The sequence below is a fragment of the Nilaparvata lugens genome, chromosome 9, assembly GCF_014356525.2.
Source record: "Nilaparvata lugens isolate BPH chromosome 9, ASM1435652v1, whole genome shotgun sequence".
NCBI lineage: Eukaryota > Metazoa > Arthropoda > Insecta > Hemiptera > Delphacidae > Nilaparvata > Nilaparvata lugens.
This window is the reverse complement of record NC_052512.1, coordinates 34365024-34387281: the sequence shown is the minus strand read 5'-3', so window position 1 is coordinate 34387281 and position 22258 is coordinate 34365024. Positions and strand designations below refer to the sequence as shown.

The 22258-nt window shown below is 35.2% G+C and overlaps 2 protein-coding genes across 5 annotated transcripts in view; one reads left to right on the top strand and one right to left on the bottom strand.

Moving 5' to 3' along the window:
* The window catches only part of LOC111057328 (location of vulva defective 1), an 82419-nt gene extending 74775 nt beyond the window's left edge, over positions 1-7644 (top strand). For 2 of the 4 annotated variants that reach the window (XM_039435797.1, XM_039435796.1), the window contains one exon: positions 7428-7641. In XM_039435797.1, the coding sequence (XP_039291731.1) occupies positions 7428-7583 (156 nt within the window). In that variant the 3' untranslated portion in view covers positions 7584-7641. Of the gene's footprint in view, positions 1-7427 lie in introns of all 4 variants that reach the window. The other 2 variants (XM_039435798.1, XM_039435795.1) reach the window with 2 other exon arrangements.
* Positions 1-22258, bottom strand: part of LOC111052333 (zwei Ig domain protein zig-8) — a 740160-nt gene that overhangs the window by 621561 nt on the left and 96341 nt on the right. The window lies entirely within an intron of this gene.

Below are 22258 nucleotides of genomic sequence, written 5' to 3'. Positions count from 1 at the left end.
ATCAACTGAAAATTTTGCATAAAGATTCATAATTTACCGAGGATGGTTATAGAAATATTTCCATTTTTATCAATCAAATATAATTCTAATCATCGAGGCAAATTCATTCAATTTGTGGTACAAAGAATACAACTTTTAGAGGAATCGGAGAAGTTCATGGGAGAATGAGAATGACATTATTGTTTTTGTCATAGTCATTCAATCTCAGCTGTTTTCCATGCTTGAAATCAAGCCGGTGAACAGATTTTTGCAGAACAAATGTTATATGATCCTCATTACAGTATACTCTACTGTAATGAAACCATATGTTTTCTTTACAGTCGAGTATGTTTCCCAGTTCCCAAATAGGAACAGCAAAACTGCTACAGAAACCACCTTCAGCACTCAAGGTTGAAGTTTTGTCAACTTCCGCAGAATTCCTGATTCGGTATTTGTAAACTAGGTTATATTTATAGAATGCATGTAGTAATTCTAGCACAAGCAGGTTATGTTTTCTATTTCTCGATTATTCTTCTTTAGAAGAGTTCTTAATGGAATTTGACAAATCCTTGTTTTTTTATTATGAAGAGATTTCACCATCAATTCTACTAGTTCTATTCATCTTTAGATTACTATGACAAAAAAGTGTACGTTACTTGGACGTGAATGTCTTTTGCAGTGCTCGAATGAAATTCTACTCTCGACTAGAAACAGAAACATCATTCTCGCCTGCAAAAGGCCCCTTCCCGTCCTTGTGACGTGAGATACTATTATTAGGCAGAAGTCCTCTTTACCACTCAAGCTCGAAATAAAGAATACAGTGTAAGTCCTAGGAATACTTCATAAAGACTGTGAGATTCTGCAAGGAAGAGACCGAAGAAATTGACGTCTGTTAGTTCGAATTGGAGTTTATCTGGGTTAAGCATGAGCAGAGTCTATCACCATGACTCTAAATAAATCTATAGCAATCAATTTCAACCCTCATTGCAGTACCGTAGCGTCATTGGTCCTCCCCCCCACCACACACACAGACACATATATACATACACTTCTCTATCGAATCCCTTCATTGGGTGGTGAGTGAGAGGGAGGAATACACACTACTATGAGACAGCAGCCTCAGTTAATTGGAGTTGATAAATCAAGCCGGAAAGGACAATGTCCAAAACGGGCGTTCTGCTCGACTGTCCACTTTCCTAAAATCCTGTCTCTTTTGTTCTTCTCTCTTCCTCTTCCTCATCCCCTTCGCCTTCTTCTTGATCTGCTTTTTTCGCGACTCTCACACGCGCCACAATTGCTGCTGTTGATAATTGAGCTGTTGAAATATTTCCACTCTCTTGTGTCTCGTCCCATTCACTTCAACCCGTGTTACTACCATTCTATTCTTTCCGACCGTGAGTAAATCTTCCACAAATGCAGCTGTGTTTTCCCCCCTTTTTTGTACCTTCTCTTATTAAGGTACAGTTTTCCCTCGTTCCACCATTCACAGTATATTCTCCTACCTTCTCTCATGAAGGTGTACTATTTATCTATTTTATCTATCCTATAATATTAAGCGAGCGATCTCTCTATATTTATATAGACAGTGAGTAGGTTTTTGATTTTGTATTCAAAATTTTTCAAATTAGTGCAATATTTTTAAAGTTTTTAATTTATTGTGATACATTCTTTGATTCATTTAGAGTATAACATCAACCTCCAAAATGTTCAATTCATTATTCCTGGACCGAAAATCAAGTGACGAAGCAGTGTGTGGTTACATAACCTTAACTTTTGGACAACATTAGCATTTTATCAAATTTTTTGGAGAGAAATAGTACAGGCTCAGCCTAGTTTTTCCTCCAATGTCATAATTGTGTTATGATTATAGTGTTTTATACAATAAATGAATAAATAGTATCTGGTTATTATGTTCAATGGATCTCGAAAACGGCTCTAACGATTTTCATGAAATTTGGAACATAGTAGGTCCATGATATAAAAATTCGATTGCACTAGGTCTCATCGTTTGGAAAACTCACTGAACGACATTAAAAGGCTAATTTTATTCATCCTTTGATGAAACAGCCGAGACTTCCGTCGTCTGTGGATAGTAAAACGTGAGCGAGTGATTCTGTAGAGAATCAAAATATCGCATCCCCGAAATTCATAAGCTAACGTATAGCCAGCTGTAAAATATAAACACGATTATTTTAGAGAATTGTGTTCTGTTTATCAATAAATAAGAATAACGAACGAAGCTCGGTGCCCCGATATTCTATATAATGAGAGAGAGAGTAGGGTTGTGTTTGTTTGCATCAAAACATGTCAAGTTGTGGATTGCATACCGGAAAAACTTGAATGACTTAGATCTTCAAATTTCGCACATAGATTCTAAAAAATCTGGTGTGGCGCACTCACACAACTTTCCTTGTCGTTATGAAAATTGATCAACTGACGCTAGTGTTCTCACGCATCTCACGTCTAAGTCTCAGTCAAAGATCTGAGCCAGCTGGTGACGGGTCAATTACTCTTGAGACACACGAGGTCTGCTATCTCTCAATAATATGATTAGTAAGATTAATAGAATGATTTAATAGAATCAAAAGTTGCCAACAGTTGGAATTGAATATTCACATTTTCTCAAATTTCGAGATTATTTCCAATTTGAGGTGAAAATGTTACAGAACATTAATTGTAGAGATTTTCACGCTCAATCTTTTCCACTTGAAATTTTTTGTTCGAATTGTATCTGAAGGCAGATAGTTGTGAATCTAAAATCAAACTTTGCATAGATGGGGTGCTCCTGAAGCTACAGATATTAGACTTGTGGCAGTTGATGGAGCTTATTGATGAATATCGCTGGTATAAATTTGATCAAAATCGTTGAAGCCGTTTCCGAGAAAATCGCGAAGAACCCTGTTCTTGACAACATTTTCGTCATTTTAGCCGTCATCTTGAATTGCATTTGATCGATATTGTTCATGTCGGATCCTTATATTGTGAGGACTTCAAGTTCCAAATTTCAAGTCATTCCGTTAATTATTGAGAGATGAGATATCATGTACACAGACACACTTACACTCATACACACACACACACATACAGACCAATACCAAAAAAAAAAACACCTTTTTGGACTCGAGAGAATTTAAAACGTATAGAAATTTAGAAATTGGTTTTCCTTGATTTTTTTCGGAAAGCAATACTTGCCTTACCTATGGTAATAGGGCAAGGAAAGTAAAAGCTGGAATGATCTAGATCTTCAAATTTCGCACATAGATTCTAAAAATATCAATCTCGTGCACTTCGAAGTCCGAATTTCAATTTTCCTTCTAGATTTTTCAAAATAATTAATGATGAACTTTGATTCATGGGACATGGATACAAACCATATGTTGATATAGAACTATAATCTAGATTCTAGAGAGACTACCTCCTCGAAACAGATGGTTGGAATTGGTAACTAAATTAATAGCCAATCCAATTTTGTCAGGTTTGCATCAAAATTTGATTTATATCACTTCATTATGTTAGTATCAAGTTGAAGAACTCATCTATACTACAATAAAAGAAACAACTGGCTTAAAAATACACACGTACGGAATAGAAAAATTATGTTTGACGCATCACCACGTCTAAACTACCGGACTGAAATCAACTACTTTTAATTTTGCATTTATAGTTTCTTTATTAACTGAGGATATCTCTATGCCATCAAACTTTGCAATATTTCACTCAGACAAGTTTCTTCTTCTTCTTCTTCTTCTTTTCTTCTTCTTCTTCTTCTTCTTCTTCTTCTTTTTCCTATTCTTCTTCCTTTTCTTCTTCTTCTTCTTCTTCTTCTTCTTCTTCTTCTTCTTCTTCTTCTTTTTCCTCTTCTTCTTATTATTCTTATTCTTATTATTATTATTCTCCTTCTCATTCTTCTACTTCTTCTTCTTCTCCTTCTTCGTCCTCTTTTCCTTCTCCTCCTTTTTCTCATACTCTTCTCCTTCTTCTTCTTCTTCTTCTTCCTCCTCTTTTTCTCCTTTTTTCTCCTTCTTCTCCTTGTTCTCCTCCTCAAGTAAATAAATACATAGATAACGAACTCCAATCTAACTTAAACCCCCCAGCAGGTCAAAAGTTTTGAGAAAGGATTTATAATTTCATGCTCTATGATACTGCGGATTCAAAGTGATTTCAGACAGTTGAAATTCGGATATCAGTTTAATTTGTGACACTTCAAAGGACCATGATTTGTATACTCAACCAGTTTCCATAGAGAGATTAGCCTAGTACCGTCAGCATTTCTTTTGCTTGAGAGCGATGTTACCCATTCAAACATGTCTGATGGTTTAAAGTGATTTCACTATAGTCTAATAGAAGGCTCAGCCCGCTTTGTATACGAGATATAAATGGTGGTGAGTGACTCTTTTAGAAGCCAACTTGCTGCAGTGAGTAGTTAGATGCCTCCAGCGTTGTTACTACAGCCAGATTCAGTTCAATCCGTCATCATTTTATCACGAATAGCTTATCTGCTTCTCGTTTAATCAATGCTGAAAGGCTGGAGGAAATTTCACTGACCTTTGAATAATAACTGGATTGTATACCATGAATGAGGGAAGTCACTAGAATAGGACGAGAGGGAATTGAATAGGGAAAATAGGGAAAAGGAAGGGAGTGGAAGGAAAACAGGAATGAATTGGAAATAGAAGAAGATGGTGATGGAGGAATAGTATGAAAAAAGGAGGAGAAGGAGAAGAAGAGGAATGAAGCGGGAGGAGAAGAAAGAAGAGGTTGGATGGATATGAAGGAATGGTATGAGAAAAAGGTGGAGAAGAAGAGGAAGGAGAAGGAGAAGACGAAGAAGAAGGAAAAGAAGAAGAAAGAGAATTGGAGAAGAAGGAGAAGAGAACAAGAAGAAGGAGAAGATTGAGAATGAGGAGACAAGGTGGAGAAGAAGAAGATGGGAAAGGAGGTGCAGGAAAAGAAGATGGAGAAAAAGGACATAAGGAGAAGATGAAGACGAAGGAGGGGAAATAGAAGCAGGAGAAGAAGAAAAAGAAGAAGAAGAAGAAAGAAGTAGAAGAATAAGTAGGAGGAGCAGGATAAGATGAAGAAGAAGAAAAAAGAAGTAGAAGAAGAAAAAGAAAAAAGAAGTAGAAGAAGGAAGAGGAGCAGGAGGAGGAAAGGAAGAAGAAGAGAAAAATAGTATGAGAAAAAGGTGGAAAAGAAGAAGACGAAGGAAGCAGGAGAAGAAGGAAGAGAAGGAGAAAGATGAGTGGAGAAAAAGAAGAAGAAGAAGAGGATGGAGAAGGAGGAGACAAGAGAAAGAAGGATAAGATGATGAAGAAGGTCATAAGGAGGAGGAGGAGAAGAAGAAGCAGAAGGAGAAGCAGAAGGAGAAGCAGAAGAAGGGAAAGAAAGATGAGCAGGAGGAGGAGGAGGAGAAGAAGAAGAAGAAGACGAAGAAGAAGAAGGTGGAGGGGAAGAAGAAGAAGAAGGTGGAGGGGAAGAAGAATAAGAAGAAGAATAGGAAGAAGAAGGAGAAGGAGGATGAGGAAGAGAAAAAGAAAAAAATGAGAAGAAGATGAAAAAGTGAAAAAAGGAGACGGAGAAGAAGAAGAATGAGGTTAGATGGAAAGGATTACAGAAACAAGAAGAAAAAACAGGGTGTAAACAGGGGTTGACTTGGAACAGGCAGAGCAGGGACAGAGAAAATGTAACAGAAAAGATCAAGAATAAATCAGAAGAGAAAGAAGTAGAAGAAGAATATAGAGAAGAGCATAGCAAAGGAGATTACGGGAATGGAGAATACATGAAACACAAAATGATAAAATATCATTACACATGATACAATATCTTGACACATAATGCATTATCAACACAATATGATACAGTATCACCACACATGATAAAATATCTCGACACATGATTCAGTATCAATACAATATGATACAGTATCACCACACATGATAAAATATCTCGACACATGATACAGTATCAACACAATATGATACAGTATCAATGCATATGATACAGTATCAACACAATAAATGATACAGTATCATCTTAACTTCATAGACAATACTGAAATTGACAAAAATGTATGAGACAATGAGAGCATAAACGACATATACCATGAGATCTTCATTATAAAACTCGAGTCAGTTACACACACATCGATTCTTGTTCGTAGGATATTTTGCCGTCCTTATGAATTCTATCAGATTAAACGAATCTTGATAAACATAATTTGTTTGAAATCATCTGGTCAATCTGAAAGAATTTATATTGGTGCGTACAGATATACGCGCCGCGAACATGAGCAATTCACTTTTAATCAGCTGATGCCAAGCTTTTTATATCTGTATCTTAACGTTTCTGTAAAAATACAGATATAGTCAGCTGATTAAAAGTGAATTGTTCATGATCGCGGCGCGTATATCTGTACGCACCTTAAGAATGGCAAAAAAACAAGTATGAACAAAAATCTATGTGTCTGTAGCTAGCCACTGTTGTCAATATTAATCTGCGTTTACACCGGAGTTAATAATACAAGTTTTTAAAATGTTTGTTATCAAGTGATGTTAATTACAAAAGTCAATAACATCATGTTGAGTTGCGTTTACACCGGAGTTGATAACATGAGTTATTAATAAGAAGTTGTCAACTTGAATGAATCGACAAAAAATTATCTTGAAAAATGTTGATAACTCGTGTTTTCAACAGAAAATTCCTTGTTATTAACAAGATTTATGTTATCCATCGAGAGTCGGTAACTTTTGTTAATAAGTATCTTCCCCGCAACCCCCTCGCCCAGAATCCCTATCCTACAACTACAGCTGTTCCCCAATAACTACAGCTGCAGACAAAACACGTGACAAAGTTATCAACTTTTGTTGATAACAAAAGTAGCAGCCAAAAGAAAGTTTTATTAACTTATGTTGAAAACTTTTGTTTTAAACTCTTTTGTAATCGCATTATAATTTATTTACATTATAGATCAGATGAAGATCATTATTTCAATGATCACACACATGTTTCAATTTAAATTTGAAGACAATTTTTTGCTTTTTATTCCGGCTGTTATATCATAAATGAATACTCTCTCGTTCAATAAAATGATATAAATGGAAGTCAATTATATTGATAACAAGATCTTGTCAATAACAAGGAATTATCTGTTAGAAACATGACTTATTAACTTTTGTCAAGAGAATTTTTCGACGATTCAGTTAAGTTAATAGCTTTTTGTTAATAACTCGTGCTATTAACCCCGGTGTAAACGCAGCTTTATCAATAAACCTCCAGTCAATCTCAATATTAATTACTTTTTTTTATTTATTTATTTACTTACAATGCAGATGACACTAATCTAATAGCATTGGTAGATAAAATAATAAGGTTGTCCTTGTGCTATTTCCGATTATTAACATTGTATTGATTTTGATTGATTCTATTGAATTGATTATTGATGTTCACAGGCAGCATCCAAAGGGTCCAAGGCTTCTGCCAAGTCCTATCATTCCTCATCAAGCTCAATGGCTTCAAAGAAACACCAGACGGCCAGCACTTCATCTGCGAACAGCTTCGTCTACGATGACGACATTGATATTGATGACGACACCATTACATTCTAAGTGTTGTAGGAACTGTTGTCAAATCTTGTTCTAAATCAATAAACTGAACTGAAGCATGTAGTTCTCATTTCTATCAGATTCCCATATACAGTTTGGGTCAGTTAGCGTTGCCAATCGGCGGAGGGCCACTCGACTACAATAAATTATAAATTTATTTGAAATTGAACATAACTCATCATACACATGATGAACATAATGTGTTTGTCAATTTCCGTTCGATCTAATAGAATCTATGATGATAGATTAACATTTTGTTGATAACTTTGGTGTAAACGCAGCTTCAGGCTGGCTGCTAACGGTGAACGAGCATAGTTGATTCATATTGATTTGTCATCACAGCTGTGATCACAGCGGAACGCTACGGGCAGAATGTTTTGATTCCAAGGCTTTAGTTAGTTGTGAATGAAAAGTCCATTTTATTCTAGAAATTTCAATATTGTTATAAAATACGATCTCGCACATTACGGAGCTAGAAAAGGATAGCGCTATCTGTTTTTCGAATGATAGACAAGGATAGCAGCATGAACATGTTGATCAAATACTGCCATCATAGCGTGGACTTCACCATAGTTTTGAGAATTTTATTTTCTACTTTTTTTCAATACAAGCGATATGGCAAAACCCTGAAAATTTTGGCGGCCATCTTGTTTCCGAGGTGTTTGCCTGTGATTTTGACTTATCATCATCACGATCCTTATTATGCTAGACCTAAAGAAGAAATTGAGACATCTTTCATGGCTGTTACCCAAAAATGACTACGGAATGACAATTGCGCCCGGACTAATAAATTTGTTACTCATGATAAATTATATGTGAATAATACAATTCAAGTTTTAATAAGCATATTGGCCCGTATAATATGCAATGATGCTCAAATGAAAATGCTAAATGAACATCAAACAGCACCAAAATCCTTCAATAAAAATGTCATCCTGATATACTTCAGCTCCCTTTTTCACACTCTCTCGTTCATTTATCTCTCATTTATCGTTCATTTAGAGAGAGAACACGAGTACAGTACAGTGGAGAGAACATGCAGTACATGATTATTATCAGTTCCCATAATGAGCGTCATTAATTTTCTAGATTCCTGTGGGAATAAAATTTACAAAGTCAAAAGCCACTGTTACAATTACGCAATAATTATCCCAGCTCATTATTAATGGATGACGTTCCAATAGGACCAACATTATGATCATCATGTTAACAATAACCACGATGATGTTGACTCTGATAACACAAGCTTATATATTATCATTCTGATAAGCCGTTATTTTGATTCATTCCGTTATAAAAGCCGCGTGACTGCTTAAATTCCGTTCCTCTCACCCGGTCACATTGTAATATTATTTGGCGCCGCACATTTTCCGGCTTTACGAAGAGTCCTTACACAATTTCAATGTTGAAATCGGATTACAAATATATTTCCCAAACCGACTACATAACAAGAATATTGTCAGTATACCTCAATCACCCATATTATGTGTATCACCTAAAGGTGTATTTCATCTGCTGTCAAAAACAAACACAGAGTTCGATCACAGAATAATATTATTGTTAATTACTCTTGTTGTTTCATTGATCATTATTATTATTTGAATAACTAATGATGCTATGGGTTAAAAAAACACATTCGTCTTTGAGATCCGCGACTCTTAATTTTTATATATGTGAATCCATAGAAATCTATAGTTTACTCCGTATAGGTAATGAAAAATAATAATATCCTATTATAAGCAAGCAATTTCTGTATATATTTATATATTTAGTTATTCATATAGATATTTATATGGTTATATATATGTCCAATGGACAACGAAAACGGCTCAAACGATTTTCACGAAATTTGGAGCATAGTAGGTTTATGATATAAAAATTCGATTGGACTAGATCTCATCCCTGGGAAAACTCGCCGAACGACATTAAAAGGATAAATCATCCTTGGCTGAAACAGCTGTGGATAGTAAAAAAGTGAGTGAGCGAGTGAGGATGTGAAAAATCGAAATATCGCATTCCCGAAATTCATAAGATGACGAATAGCTAGCTGTGAAATAAAATAAACACTTTAGAGAATTGTGGTCTGTTTACTGTTAGAGAATTCCGTTGTACAGTCATACTAAATCAAAAATTAACTGGCACTCCACATCTATCAAATTATATAACCCCACACCTGACCTCTTGAAAGTACTCACATGCACATAATTTAAAAAAATATTGAAAGCAGTGTTAATTGATGAATGTTTGTACAACGTACATGACTATCTTAGAATAGATTGGAACCGTTTCATGTGATTCATGTTATTTTATTGTATATTTACTGATATACTGACTGATCTTAGTGTTTTTGTGTTTGTTTTGACTTACTTGGTGTCAAAAATTGACGAAGTCCATGCATTCATGTGAATAGTTTATGACCAATAAAATTCTATTCTATTCTTTTTAAATAAATAAAAATGATGAGCGAAGCTCGGTGCCCCGATATTTCTTATTATTCAAATAACTAATGATGCCTTGGGTTGAAAAACACATTGGTCTTTGAAATCTGCAACTTTTAATTATATTATGTGAATCCATAGAACTCTGAAGTTCACTCCGTATAGGTATAACAATAATAATAATTATATCATTAGTCGTGATTATACTCAGTATGGGTGAAAATTCAGAATCAAAATAAAATTCCCAAAACTATGTTGAAGTCCACGTTATGATGGCAGTATGTGATCAACATATTTATGCTGCTATCCTTGGCTATCATTCGACACAGCGGATAGCGCTATCCTTTTCTAGCTCCGTAATGTGCGAGATCGTATTTTATAACAATATAGAAATTTCTAAAATGAAATTTCATTCACAACTGAAGCTTTGGAATCAAAAAATTCTGCTCGTAGCGTTCCGCTGTGATCACTGCTGTAATGACAAATCAATATGAATCGACAATGTATATGCATGCTTGTTCAACCGTTAGCAACCACCCTAAAGCTGCGTTTACACCAAAGTTACTAGTAGTTCTGTGAACAGTGGACCTCACGCAGTATTCTCATCCACAAGTACCTGATTTCAACTGTTTCAAATGTTAACAAAATCAGTTCACGTTTGAATTTGTATTCCATAATTTATTAATATTTATGTTAATTTGAACAATGAATAGAATATATTTCTATCCCAGAATTTATATAATATTCATCCAGTTCCGTGATAATCTTTCCATCTAATGAAGATTAATTTTTTTCAATCAAAAATATTATAATTTCTTCAGCATTATTTAGTTCATTTGATTATTTTTTATCACATATTAAATTAGTTTTTTTCGAATGTGAGAATATTGATATTGATGGACACGCATAATAATACCATTACTGCAAAACAAAATATTGAAACCAAAGACCTTAGAGCTGCGATTAGACCAAAATTATCAACAAAATGTTGATAACTCAATCCTTATAGATTATATTAGATTGAACATAACTTATCATACACATGATGAACATGTGTGTTTGACAACTTGCGTTCAATCTAATAGAATCTATAAGGATTTAGTTCTTAACATTTTGTTAATAACTTTGGTGTAAAACCAGCTTAAAGATGGTTCCGGCTTAAGGATGGACCTCTTCAAGGTCTTTGATTGAAACTTTAGACCTCATACAAATACAGTAATAGACTTGCTTCTCCACACATCTGTGTAATCACTTGTCAGCTGATTTATGATGAATAATTCTATAGTCTGATTTTCACTCCAATATTAGCGTATGAAGGAGGCTCCTTTTCCCTCTTATATTATTCTTGAAATGTAAAATTTCCAAAAACCTTGAATATACGTCGACGGGCAATTAAAAAAGGAACATAACTTACCTGTCAAATTTCATGGAAATCTATTACCGCGTTTTGCCGTAAATGCGCAACATATAAACATATAAATATTCAAACATTTAAACATTAAGAGAAATGCCAAACCGTCGACTTGAATCTTAGACCTCACTTCGCTCGGTCAATAACTTCGATCAAATGCGGGAGAACATTCATTGGCCGAGCGAAGTGAGGTCTAAGATTCAAGTCGACGGTTTGGCATTTCTCTTAATGTTTAAATGTTTGAATATTTATATGTTTATATGTTGCGCATTTACGGCAAAACGCGGTAATAGATTTCCATGAAATTTGACAGGTAAGTTATGTTCCTTTTTTAATTGCCCGTCGACGTATATTCAAGGTTTTTGGAAATTTTACATTTCAAGAATAATATAAGAGGGAAAAGGAGCCTCCTTCATACGCTAATATTGGAGTGAAAATCAGACTATAGAATTATTCATCATAAATCAGCTGACAAGTGATTACACAGATGTGTGGAGAAGCCAGTCTATTACTGTATTTGTATAAGGTCTATAGTTTCAATCAGGTACTTGTGGATGAGAATACTGCGTGAGGTCTACTGTTCACAGAACTACTAGTATTGATTCATTTGATTGGTTAAACAAAGTACAATGAACAACACATACACACGAGCAAATCCACATCCTCTCCAAACTTTTCACGCTCGATAAAACCGCTCTTTCATGTGATTAAAAAGTTCTAGCGGCTGTTGAGTTTTTTCCGGCTCATTCACAGCTAGCAATTTTTCCGGAAACGTGATTGGTCAGTGATGGAAATCGTGGGAAATTGACTTTCACGCTTAGAACAGGCGCTGCGGAAAATTGTGAAATATCGATATTTAAACAGCTGCTAAACTGTTTTCGATGTATCGATCAAAAAGTTGATAAATCATCGAAAGTGAAACTGTAGTGGGCGATTGGCTGCCAGATTTCCACTCACTTTTCATACATCTCTCTCTGTCGACCTCTCAATCATTTCACTCTGTCTCTCTCATCCATCTCCCATTCTTCACTACTCTATCTATCAATGACAAATGGTGGTGCACTTCTGAATCAGAAGAGAATTATTCATTCTTAGGCCACACTGGTGTGTGGAAACTGAGAGAAAATGGGGAGTAAAATTTCCCATGAACGAACTTATTATTTTTACTTACCTTGCCATATAACCATAGATAAGGAAAGTATTGCTTTCCGGAAAAAAATAAGGTACCCCAATTTCTCAATTTCTATACGTTTCAAGGTCCCCTGAGTCCAAAAAAGTGGTTTTTGGGTATTGGTATGTGTGTGTGTGTGTGTGTGTGTGTGTGTGTGTGTGTGTGTTGTGTGTGTGTGTGTGTGTGGTGTGTGTGTGTGTGTGTGTGTGTTGTGTGTGTGTGTGTGTGTGTGTGTGTGTGTGTGTGTGTATGAGTGTATGTGCGTCTGTTTACACGATATCTCATCTCCAAATTAACGGAATGACTTGAAATTTGAAACTGAAGGTCCATAAACTATAAGGATCCGACACGAACAATTTCGATGAAATGCAATTCAAGATGCCGGCTAAGATGGCGAAAATGTTGTCAAAAAAAGGGTTTTTCGCGATTTTCTCGAAAATGGCTCCAACGATTTTGATCAAATTTATACCTGCAATAGTCATTGATAAGCTCTATCCCATATCAGTAAAAATTTTAGGAGCTCTGCCCCATCTATGCAAAAATTGATTTTAGATTCTTAATTATCAGGCTTCAGATACAAATTAAAGTGGAAAAGATTAAGCATGGAAATCTCTACAATTAATTTTTAGTAACATTTTCACCTCAAATTGAAAATAAGCTTGAAATTCGAGAAAATGTGATTATTCAATTGCAAACTGTTGATTCTATCAAATAATCATTCACTATGAAGAGATGATAGCATACCTCGTGTGTTTCCAGCGTTATTGTCCTGTCACCAGCTGGCTCAGATCTTTGAATAGTAGACTTGAGATGTGCGTGCACACTAGCGTCAGGTGACTACCATAATGCTCATTTCCTACAAACTTCATGTCTCACTTTTCATGAATTTAGAAATCAATTTCTTTTCAATAATATTTGTTGCAATTTCAGTCATCAGATTAAAAAAAGAAAAATGTTTTCTATTAATAACTCCAAACTCCAAACTACAATAATGACCTCAGCTTATGGAAAGACAAAGTTAGTAGACTGTCAACTAACGTTGATGGAAAGATACATTTTGAAGATGTTCGATGTTTTTGAATATCGTATTATAGTCCACTGGACAGCTGATCTATAATGAATAATTTTATATTCTGATTTTTACAGCAATATTGGCGTTCAAACGAGACTCCTTTTCCTTTTGCATTATCCTTAAAATGCAAAATTTCAAAAAACCGTATGTATACGTCGACGCGGAATTCAAAAAGGAACATACCTGTCAAATTTCATGTAAATTTATTGCCGTGTTTCGCTGTAAATGCGGAACATATGAACATATAAACATAAAGATAAATGCAAAACCGTCGACTTGAATCTTAGACCTCACTTCGCTCGGTCAATCAGAAGACCTTTGAATAGAAGACAAGTCCACTATCGGAATGATATGTATGATGACCTTTCAGCAAACAGTCATGAATTTTTGAATTTGAATGAAAATAATGGACAACCGGGTGATTCACTGCAAACCATCGGCACCAGTTGAATTGAAAGCATTATGATTGACAGAGCAAAGTGAGCTCTAAGATTCAAGTCTATGGTTTTGCATTTCTCTTAATGTTTGAATGTTCAAATGGTTGAATGTTTGAATAATATTAATATGTTGCGCGGCGAAACGCGGTAATAGATTTTCATGAAATTTGACAGGTATGTTCCTTTTTTAATTGCGCGTCGACGTTTATACAAGGTTTTTGGAAATTTTGCATTTTAAGGATAATATAAAAGGAAAAAGGAGCCTCCTCCATACGCCAATATTAGAGTAAAAATAAGACTAATTATTCATCATAAATCAGCTGACAAGTGATTACACAGATGTGAGGAGAAGCCAGTCTATTGCTGTATTTCCATAAGGTCTATAGTTTCAATCAGGTACTTGTGGATGAGAATACTGCGTGAGGTCTACTGTTCACAGAACTACTAGTATAAACGCCTAAAGTGAGATGTTAACCTTACTTCATCTACTTACTAGCAGGTAACCCGTGCTCCGCAAGGATCCATTTTAAATCTTTTCACTTGACGTAATTGAATCTTGAAAACCTATAACTATCCTCGGTTTATGCAAAATTTCAAGTTAATCAGGCAAGTTAGTAGTTTAGGTACGTGATGATGCGTCAAACACATTCTCTCTATCCCGTACATGTATAAGCCAGTTCTTTCTTTTATTAACGTATAGATAAGATCATGAGTACATTAGTTCGTCAAGTCTCTTTCCATTCTGATAAGTCTTTGAGATACTGAAATAAATATGAAGTTGAGTCATTTAGTACGTACAGATCGCGTCCCGTAGTTTTGCCTCCGTGGCTTTGAAACGGCATATAGGCAAGGTATGGTTCGTGGGGTAATGTTGGGGAATAATGAGGGAACCGTTTTAGAGTTTATTGATTACTCAAGATCACAAATAACTTGTCAGTAATGCTAGACAAATATTTTGAGGCTCTTTCAACATCCAGTCTGTCTCTATCCTTATTCATGGTTGGAAAGGCTCACTCACAAAGACATGATGTTGAAAATACAAAATCAGGAATCTTAATGCCTTTTCAAATGAAACTTGATAGTTTGTCTTCATTTTCCAACTTTCAAATGAAGAGCCAGCCGGAATGGTGATTTCGTGTGGAGTGGAATCGAGGTGATAGGTTGTCGTGACCGTAGACGACTACTTGTACCCTCGTAAAAATATGCCATTGCCGTCAAGTTGTCACCCCGACTACTTGTCACCTACTGGACCGGAGGTGTCAACTAGTCATGACCGTAAACGACAACTTGACACCTCGCACCCTCGCGTCACTTCTCACCTCCTTAGAAAAGAGAGAAGTAGACGGGGATGGCTCACGTCAACTTGTCCCCCAAAAACGGGGATTTAAAACTGGTTTTAAAAGGGGACAAATAGTTGGGGTATCAAGTAGTCAGGGTGGCACCTAGTCGCGTTCCCATAAAAAATCTCCATGAGTTTAGAATGTAATCTAACATCGGTTAAGGTGCATTTTTGTTTGTGCGTGAATTTCCTTAGTCGACGAAGATTGTTGACATTCATATTTTCCATATTTCAAGTGTGCTAGAACAACTGATCAAATAACTTGTCATTATTTGTATTGATTATTCAAGAAACGAACATTTCTAATAATATCAACATATTGTCATTTGAATGTATAAAAAAAAATAAAATCAACCTCCCACATTAAAACATAACTGAACATAATATCCTATTATATTGAGCGAGCAATTCCTGTATTTCTATATAATAATCTGGCTCTTTATGTTCAACGGATCTCGAAAACGGCTCTAACGATTTTCACGAAATTTGGAACATGGTAAGTTTATGATATAAAAATTCGATTGCACTAGGTCTCGTCCTTGAGAAAACTCGCTGAACGACATTAAATGGATAATTCCTCCTCGGTTGAAACAGCTGTGGATGGTAAAAAAGTGAGTGAGCGAGTGAGTATGTGAAAAATAGAAATATCGCATCCCCGAAATTCTTAAGATGACATATAGCCTGCTGTGAAACATAAACACGATCATTTTAGATAATTGTTTTGTGTTTATCAATAAATAAAAATAACGAGCGAAGCTCGGTGCCCCGATATTAATAATGATACTGCATTCGCCGGACTTATTATGAAAGCATCATAATAATCAGGAAGTTTGCATACTGGGAACTGTTAGTACTGAAGTTGTATACCTGGGTTAGTTCTTGATCAACTGAAATCTTCATGGAGTGATTGTCACCCTTATTAGAAGTTGCACACTCCGATAAAAAATCTACACAAGTTTAAAATATAATCTAACAACGGCAACATGCATCCACAGAGTATACCGATATCAGATATCAGTTCCTTCCTGCACCAAGTTCCATTAATCAGCGAAAATATGTGCGCAAATAACTGGCAACGTGATATTTGTCGAATTTAGAGTGGTTATTTGTTGTCCATGCATTGTTTGGAATTCTCAATGCTCGACAAACGACAGACGGAAATAAAACCGACAGAAAATCTGTAATTTACTGGCGATTTTCGCGCCAAAATCGAGTTTGCGGTGGCAGATTTCGACCACAACTCTCATTAAAATGCAGGAACAGATAGTGATCGGTCAGTATTGCCAAGCCATTCTATCAGATTTCTCTGTCTCTTCCGTTCTCACTTATCACTCTATAACCCTCTCACTCATTCATCCTCTCACCATGACATTCGTTTCTCTCAAATATATAATTATTTATGCCTCTAATTTTCTCTTATTATCATTGTTTTCTCCCTCACAGTTCTTTCTTCTTCAAAACAAATCTGAGTCAATTTTTTACTTTTCTTGCCCTATTACCATAGATAGGTAAGGAAAGTACTGCTTTCCGAAAAAAATTAAGGTACCCCAATTTCTAAATTTCCTATACGTTTCAAGGTCCCCTGAGTATATCCATGGACTCTACATGTATGACTCACTACTTTCTATATCCAGGAAGAGTCTACTTCCAGGTTCCAGCTATTATCCTTTGTGAGTTAGCCAATTACGAGCAATAAACCAATTTGTACAGAAGGAACTAGTTATGCCCTATATTGACAGGGTCTCAATTAATTGTCCCTTTTCTCTACACGGGAAAGGTAAGCTTCAACTGCTTAATTTGATGAAGGCTGCTGACTGATTGCACAATTCTTACATTTCACTAATCAGGAGTTAATGTGTTATATAATTCTACCACCAACATTGATATTCTCAGCTCAACTCCAATGGAGTAAAAGTGGTTCTTGGGTATTGGTCCGTATTTTTTTTTGTGTGTTTATGAGTGTATGTGCATCTGTGTACAGGATATCTCATCTCCCGATTAACGGAATGACTTGAAATTTGGAACTTAAGGTCTTTGAATAATAGACTTGAGATGCGTATAGACTTGCGTCAGGTGATCAATTTCCATAACGGTAAGGAAAGTTGTGTGAGTGCGCCACACCAAATTTCTTCTATAAGCATGAGAATGATTTTATCTATGATCATGTTATAATGTAAACATTACAACATTACAATCGGCCCCGTGAAGCCGGTTACGCACACATAGACTTTTCTCGTACGATATTAATTTTTGTCGTCCTTATGAATTCTATTAGATTAAACGGAACATGACAAAAATCATTTGTTTCTAATCATGTGTTTAATCAGAACTTCTCATATACCGGACCTGCATCTCCGAAAAAAAAATCTGATGTGGCGCACTCACACAACATTCCTTGCCGTTATGGAAATTGATCACCTGACGCTAGTGTTCACGCGCATCTCAAGTCTATTATTCAAAGATCCAAGCCAGCTGGTGACAGGATTATAACGCTGTAGACACATGAGGTCTGCTATCTCTTCTTAGTGAATAATTCAATAGAATCAACAGTTACCAACAGTTTGCAATTGGAATAATAACATTTTCTTGAATTTCGAGATTATTTTCGATTTCAGGTGAAAATGTTTTGGAACATTAATTGTAGAGATTTTAATGCTCAATCTTTTCCACTTGGAATATTTCGTTCGAATTGTATCTGAAGCCTGATAATTGGGAATCTAAAATCAAACTTTGCATAGATAGGGCGGAGCTCCTAGAATTTTTACAGATATGAGACTTGTGGCAGTTGATAGAGCTTATCAATGACTAGGTATTTCAGGTATAAATTTGATCAAAATCGTTGGAGCCGTTTTCAAGAAAATCGCGAAAAACCCTGTTTTCGAGAACATTTTTGTCATTTTAGCTTATCAATGACTAGGTATTTCAGGTATAAATTTGATCAAAATCGTTGGAGCCGTTTTCATGAAAATCGCGAAAAACCCTGTTTTCGAGAACATTTTTGTCATTTTAGCTTATCAATGACTAGGTATTTCAGGTATAAATTTGATCAAAATCGTTGGAGCCGTTTTCAAGAAAATCGCGAAAAACCTTGTTTTCGAGAACATTTTTGTCATTTTAGCCTCCATCTTGAATTGCATTTGATAGAAATTGTTCGTGTCGGATCCTTATAGAGGAAGGACCTTAAGTTTCAAATCTCATACACACACACACACACACCACACACACACACACAATGCAGGATCGTTTGTATATAAATTGATTCTGATTTGATATATTTATAATATATAGCCCGGTTTCACAGAAGCCGTTCAACTTTCAACCGTGATTAATTTCCCAAGGACCAATCAGAGAAGGTCTATTTGATAAGATACTTCTCTGATTAGTTGTCGTGGAATTTATCACAGTTAAAATTTAACCGGCTTTTGTACAACCGGCACTTCGTGTTTCTATTCTACAGTCACTTTTATCATAGAGAAACAATAGCGTGAGTTTCTCTCTTATGCTATCGTTTCTCTATGCTTTTATATTTACACACTCACCACATTTTTTCCTCTCCTCTTCTTCTTTTTCTTCTTCTCCTTCTTCTTCTTCTTCTTCCTCTTCTTCTCTTGTCTTCTTCTTCTCCTTCTTCTTTATCTCCTTCTCCTTTTTCTTCTTCTTCTTTTTCTTCTTCTTTTTTCCTCTTTCTGTCTCATCCCTCTCAACATCCCGTTCTACATATTTCTTGTTCAAACCTGCTCAAATTGAATAGTTTATTGAAGAACTCTGCTCAGTCGAACGCACCACTGACTGTCACCGAAGATTCGCATCGAAATCCGATCTCCCCAAGGGTACTCCAATCACTCCAATCACTGTCTACCAGTATCAACCAAAATAGTATACCATCCTACACAGCCAATACGAGGATAACCCTTCAACTAGCAAATTGAGGCAAGAATCATTCCTGAACATTCGCACAGACCAATGATCAGCAATCAAATCGGAAAGATAATATTTTCACAACCTGGAGATTCACTGAAGAGGCCCGGTTGCACAAAATCCGGTTGAATTTTATTCCTGACTAAATCCACGAGAACCCAATCAGAGAAGCCGTTTTTACAAAAAAGCCTTCCCTGATTGGTTCTTGTGAAATCAATCACGGTTAAAATTTAGCCAACTTTTGTGCAACCGGCACAATGTGTCTCACTTCGAACTGTTCGCAATGATTGAAAGAGATCTGTTCATATTATCCATGAGAAATACTGACAGAATTGGGAGTAAAAATAAATATCGAGGTACGAGCTTCGCTCTGGAGTACAAAAGTATGGGAAATTCATCACGAAAGAAGAAATTATAATAATATGCATAGTTCATACAGAAATGTTTGACCTAATCACAGTGAAAATTGAAATTAAAATTGAAATTTATTCATAACACTGACAATTTACAAACAAAAGTAAATGAACTTAACAAATCAGTGCAATAATTCTCAAAAAATAAAAAACTAAAATACATAATAAAATATCATCTTCTAATTCTATTTATATAAATGAAAATAATTAGAAACATTAAGTAGTGTCAGAGTTATGATTAAGGTACTTCATAAGCTATTAGCTGAGTTGAAGTTACCTACTCTGAAATTTAAACTATTTGACCTTTGCAAGAGACAAAAGCCTCGAAAAAAAAATTTAACAGAAAATCTTTGTCTATTCACAGAAAATGAATTGAAAGGAGTGAACATTACAGAAGTTATTTATAGAAACCAAAAAGTATAATACAATCCTAGGAAAATAAATGAAGAAGAATTTGAGGACATATACATTTATATATTAATATATGAACTAAAGTCATAATATATTGATGAAAAAAAAATAAATAAAAATCCTGAGACAGAAAAATTGTTAGAACCCTGGGAAGCAATAGTAGATTATTTGTAGAGTAGAGTAGAGTAGATTATAGTAGAGAATTTGATTAAACTTGGTCTCATCACTTGGAAAACTCGCTGAAGGACATTAAAAGGATAATTTTATTATTAATCATCCTTGGAAAAACAGCTGATAATAATTATTTTGTCGTCTGTTGATGATGGAAGTGAGTGAGCGAGTTCATGTGTGGGGGACTGTGTCAAAATTATGACTCAGCTGTTGAACCTTTGTAATTATTCAATTAGATACTTAGTGCCGGTTGCAAAAAAGCCGGGCTATTCTCATTCGTGATTAATTCCAGTAGATCCATCTTTTTGAAATGGTCTTCTCTGATTTGGTTCACGTGAAGTTAATCAGGATTAAAATTTAACCGGCTTTTGTGCAACTGGGCCTTTGTGAGGGAAGATTCTGCATTCCTCTGGGAATTAATCTCACTTTACTGTTATTAGATAGGATATTACTATATGAATGTTATTATAATTTCTTCTTTCGTAATAAATTTTTAATGCTTTTGTATTTTAGAGCAAAGCTCGGTCCCCGATATTGATGTAAAGAATAGTTGCAGTCTATTCAAAGATTTCTATTTGTGATGTGGAAGTAGAAAAAAGGGTTCCATGGACATAGAAGAGTATCGAAGCTCAGAAATCAGGTTTGGAGAGTCTCAATGGACGAGTGAATATCGTATTTGGTATGATTAGTCTGTTAGAATTTATTCAGACTAATAATTTGAAGAATATTTTTCACTGAACATATTTTTTATTGAACACTATTCCGTTCGCGCAGGTGGTAGAATACGTTGAATAGGAATCAAAAAGCTCTGGTGGTGAATTATTAATTTTTTTCTATCAGTGAAAAATTAAGTTAAAATAAGTAGCTCTATCCTAGTATCTATATGAAGCGGTGTAACCAACAAGCGTAATGATATTGGAAGCTGCTCTTTGCATAATGCTTTGAAACGCATTTGAATTCTATAAAATGCTTCAAATGCTTTTTTCCAGGCTGCTTGATGAATACAGTGCGCACTGGAGTATGAATATCTCGAGCTAGGAAATAGATGCTATTTTTCCAAGCGTAGTCCACAACATGAACATGTATGACACAAAAAATATACAAACGTGAATTAATTAACGTCATAATATTACACTCATTTCACACGTATGGGGAGAAAATAGTGCAGAGTGGTGGATGAAAATTAGAGTCTTTATTTCTGAAATTAAATAGATGGCAATTGTTGAGAATGATTTTTGAAGCATGACTCCACATGTATGAGGGAGAAATAGATTCTAATATTGTCGCTTCGGTTATCAAATTTTTTCATGCATTCTCAGTAAATTGAAACAATTATCTATGACAATCGTAGCAAACAGTACATTGAGTTAAGCGGGAAATGAGACGCTTGAATTTTGAGAAAAAAATTGGGTGGGAGATTTCCATTCAGACTTAAATACTGGAGACACAAACAATGGAATGTGATGAACATCCAGGAAGAACGACTGTTTTATAATCATTTTAAAGCTGCGTTTACACCGGTGTTAATAACACGAGTTATTCAGAAAAAGATATTAACTTGACTTAATCGTCAAAAATTTCTCCTAGCAAAAGTTAGCAACTTGTGATTTCAACAGAAGATCCCTTGTTATTAAAGAAAATGTCATAAACATCTTGTTAGTGATTTTTGTTATTAATACCAGTTGATAACAAACATTTTAAAACTTTTGTTATAAACTCTGGTGTGAACGCAGCTTAGAATGGAATTATTTTGTGAAATCATGAAATACGAAAAATTAGAAACTTTTATTATTTTGGAAAGTTGCTTTTTTCACTAATGACATACATAGCCGGACGCGGATACCCACAAACGATCCCCAACCTTTAAAAAGAAGGTTAGGATCTTTGTTTAATAATG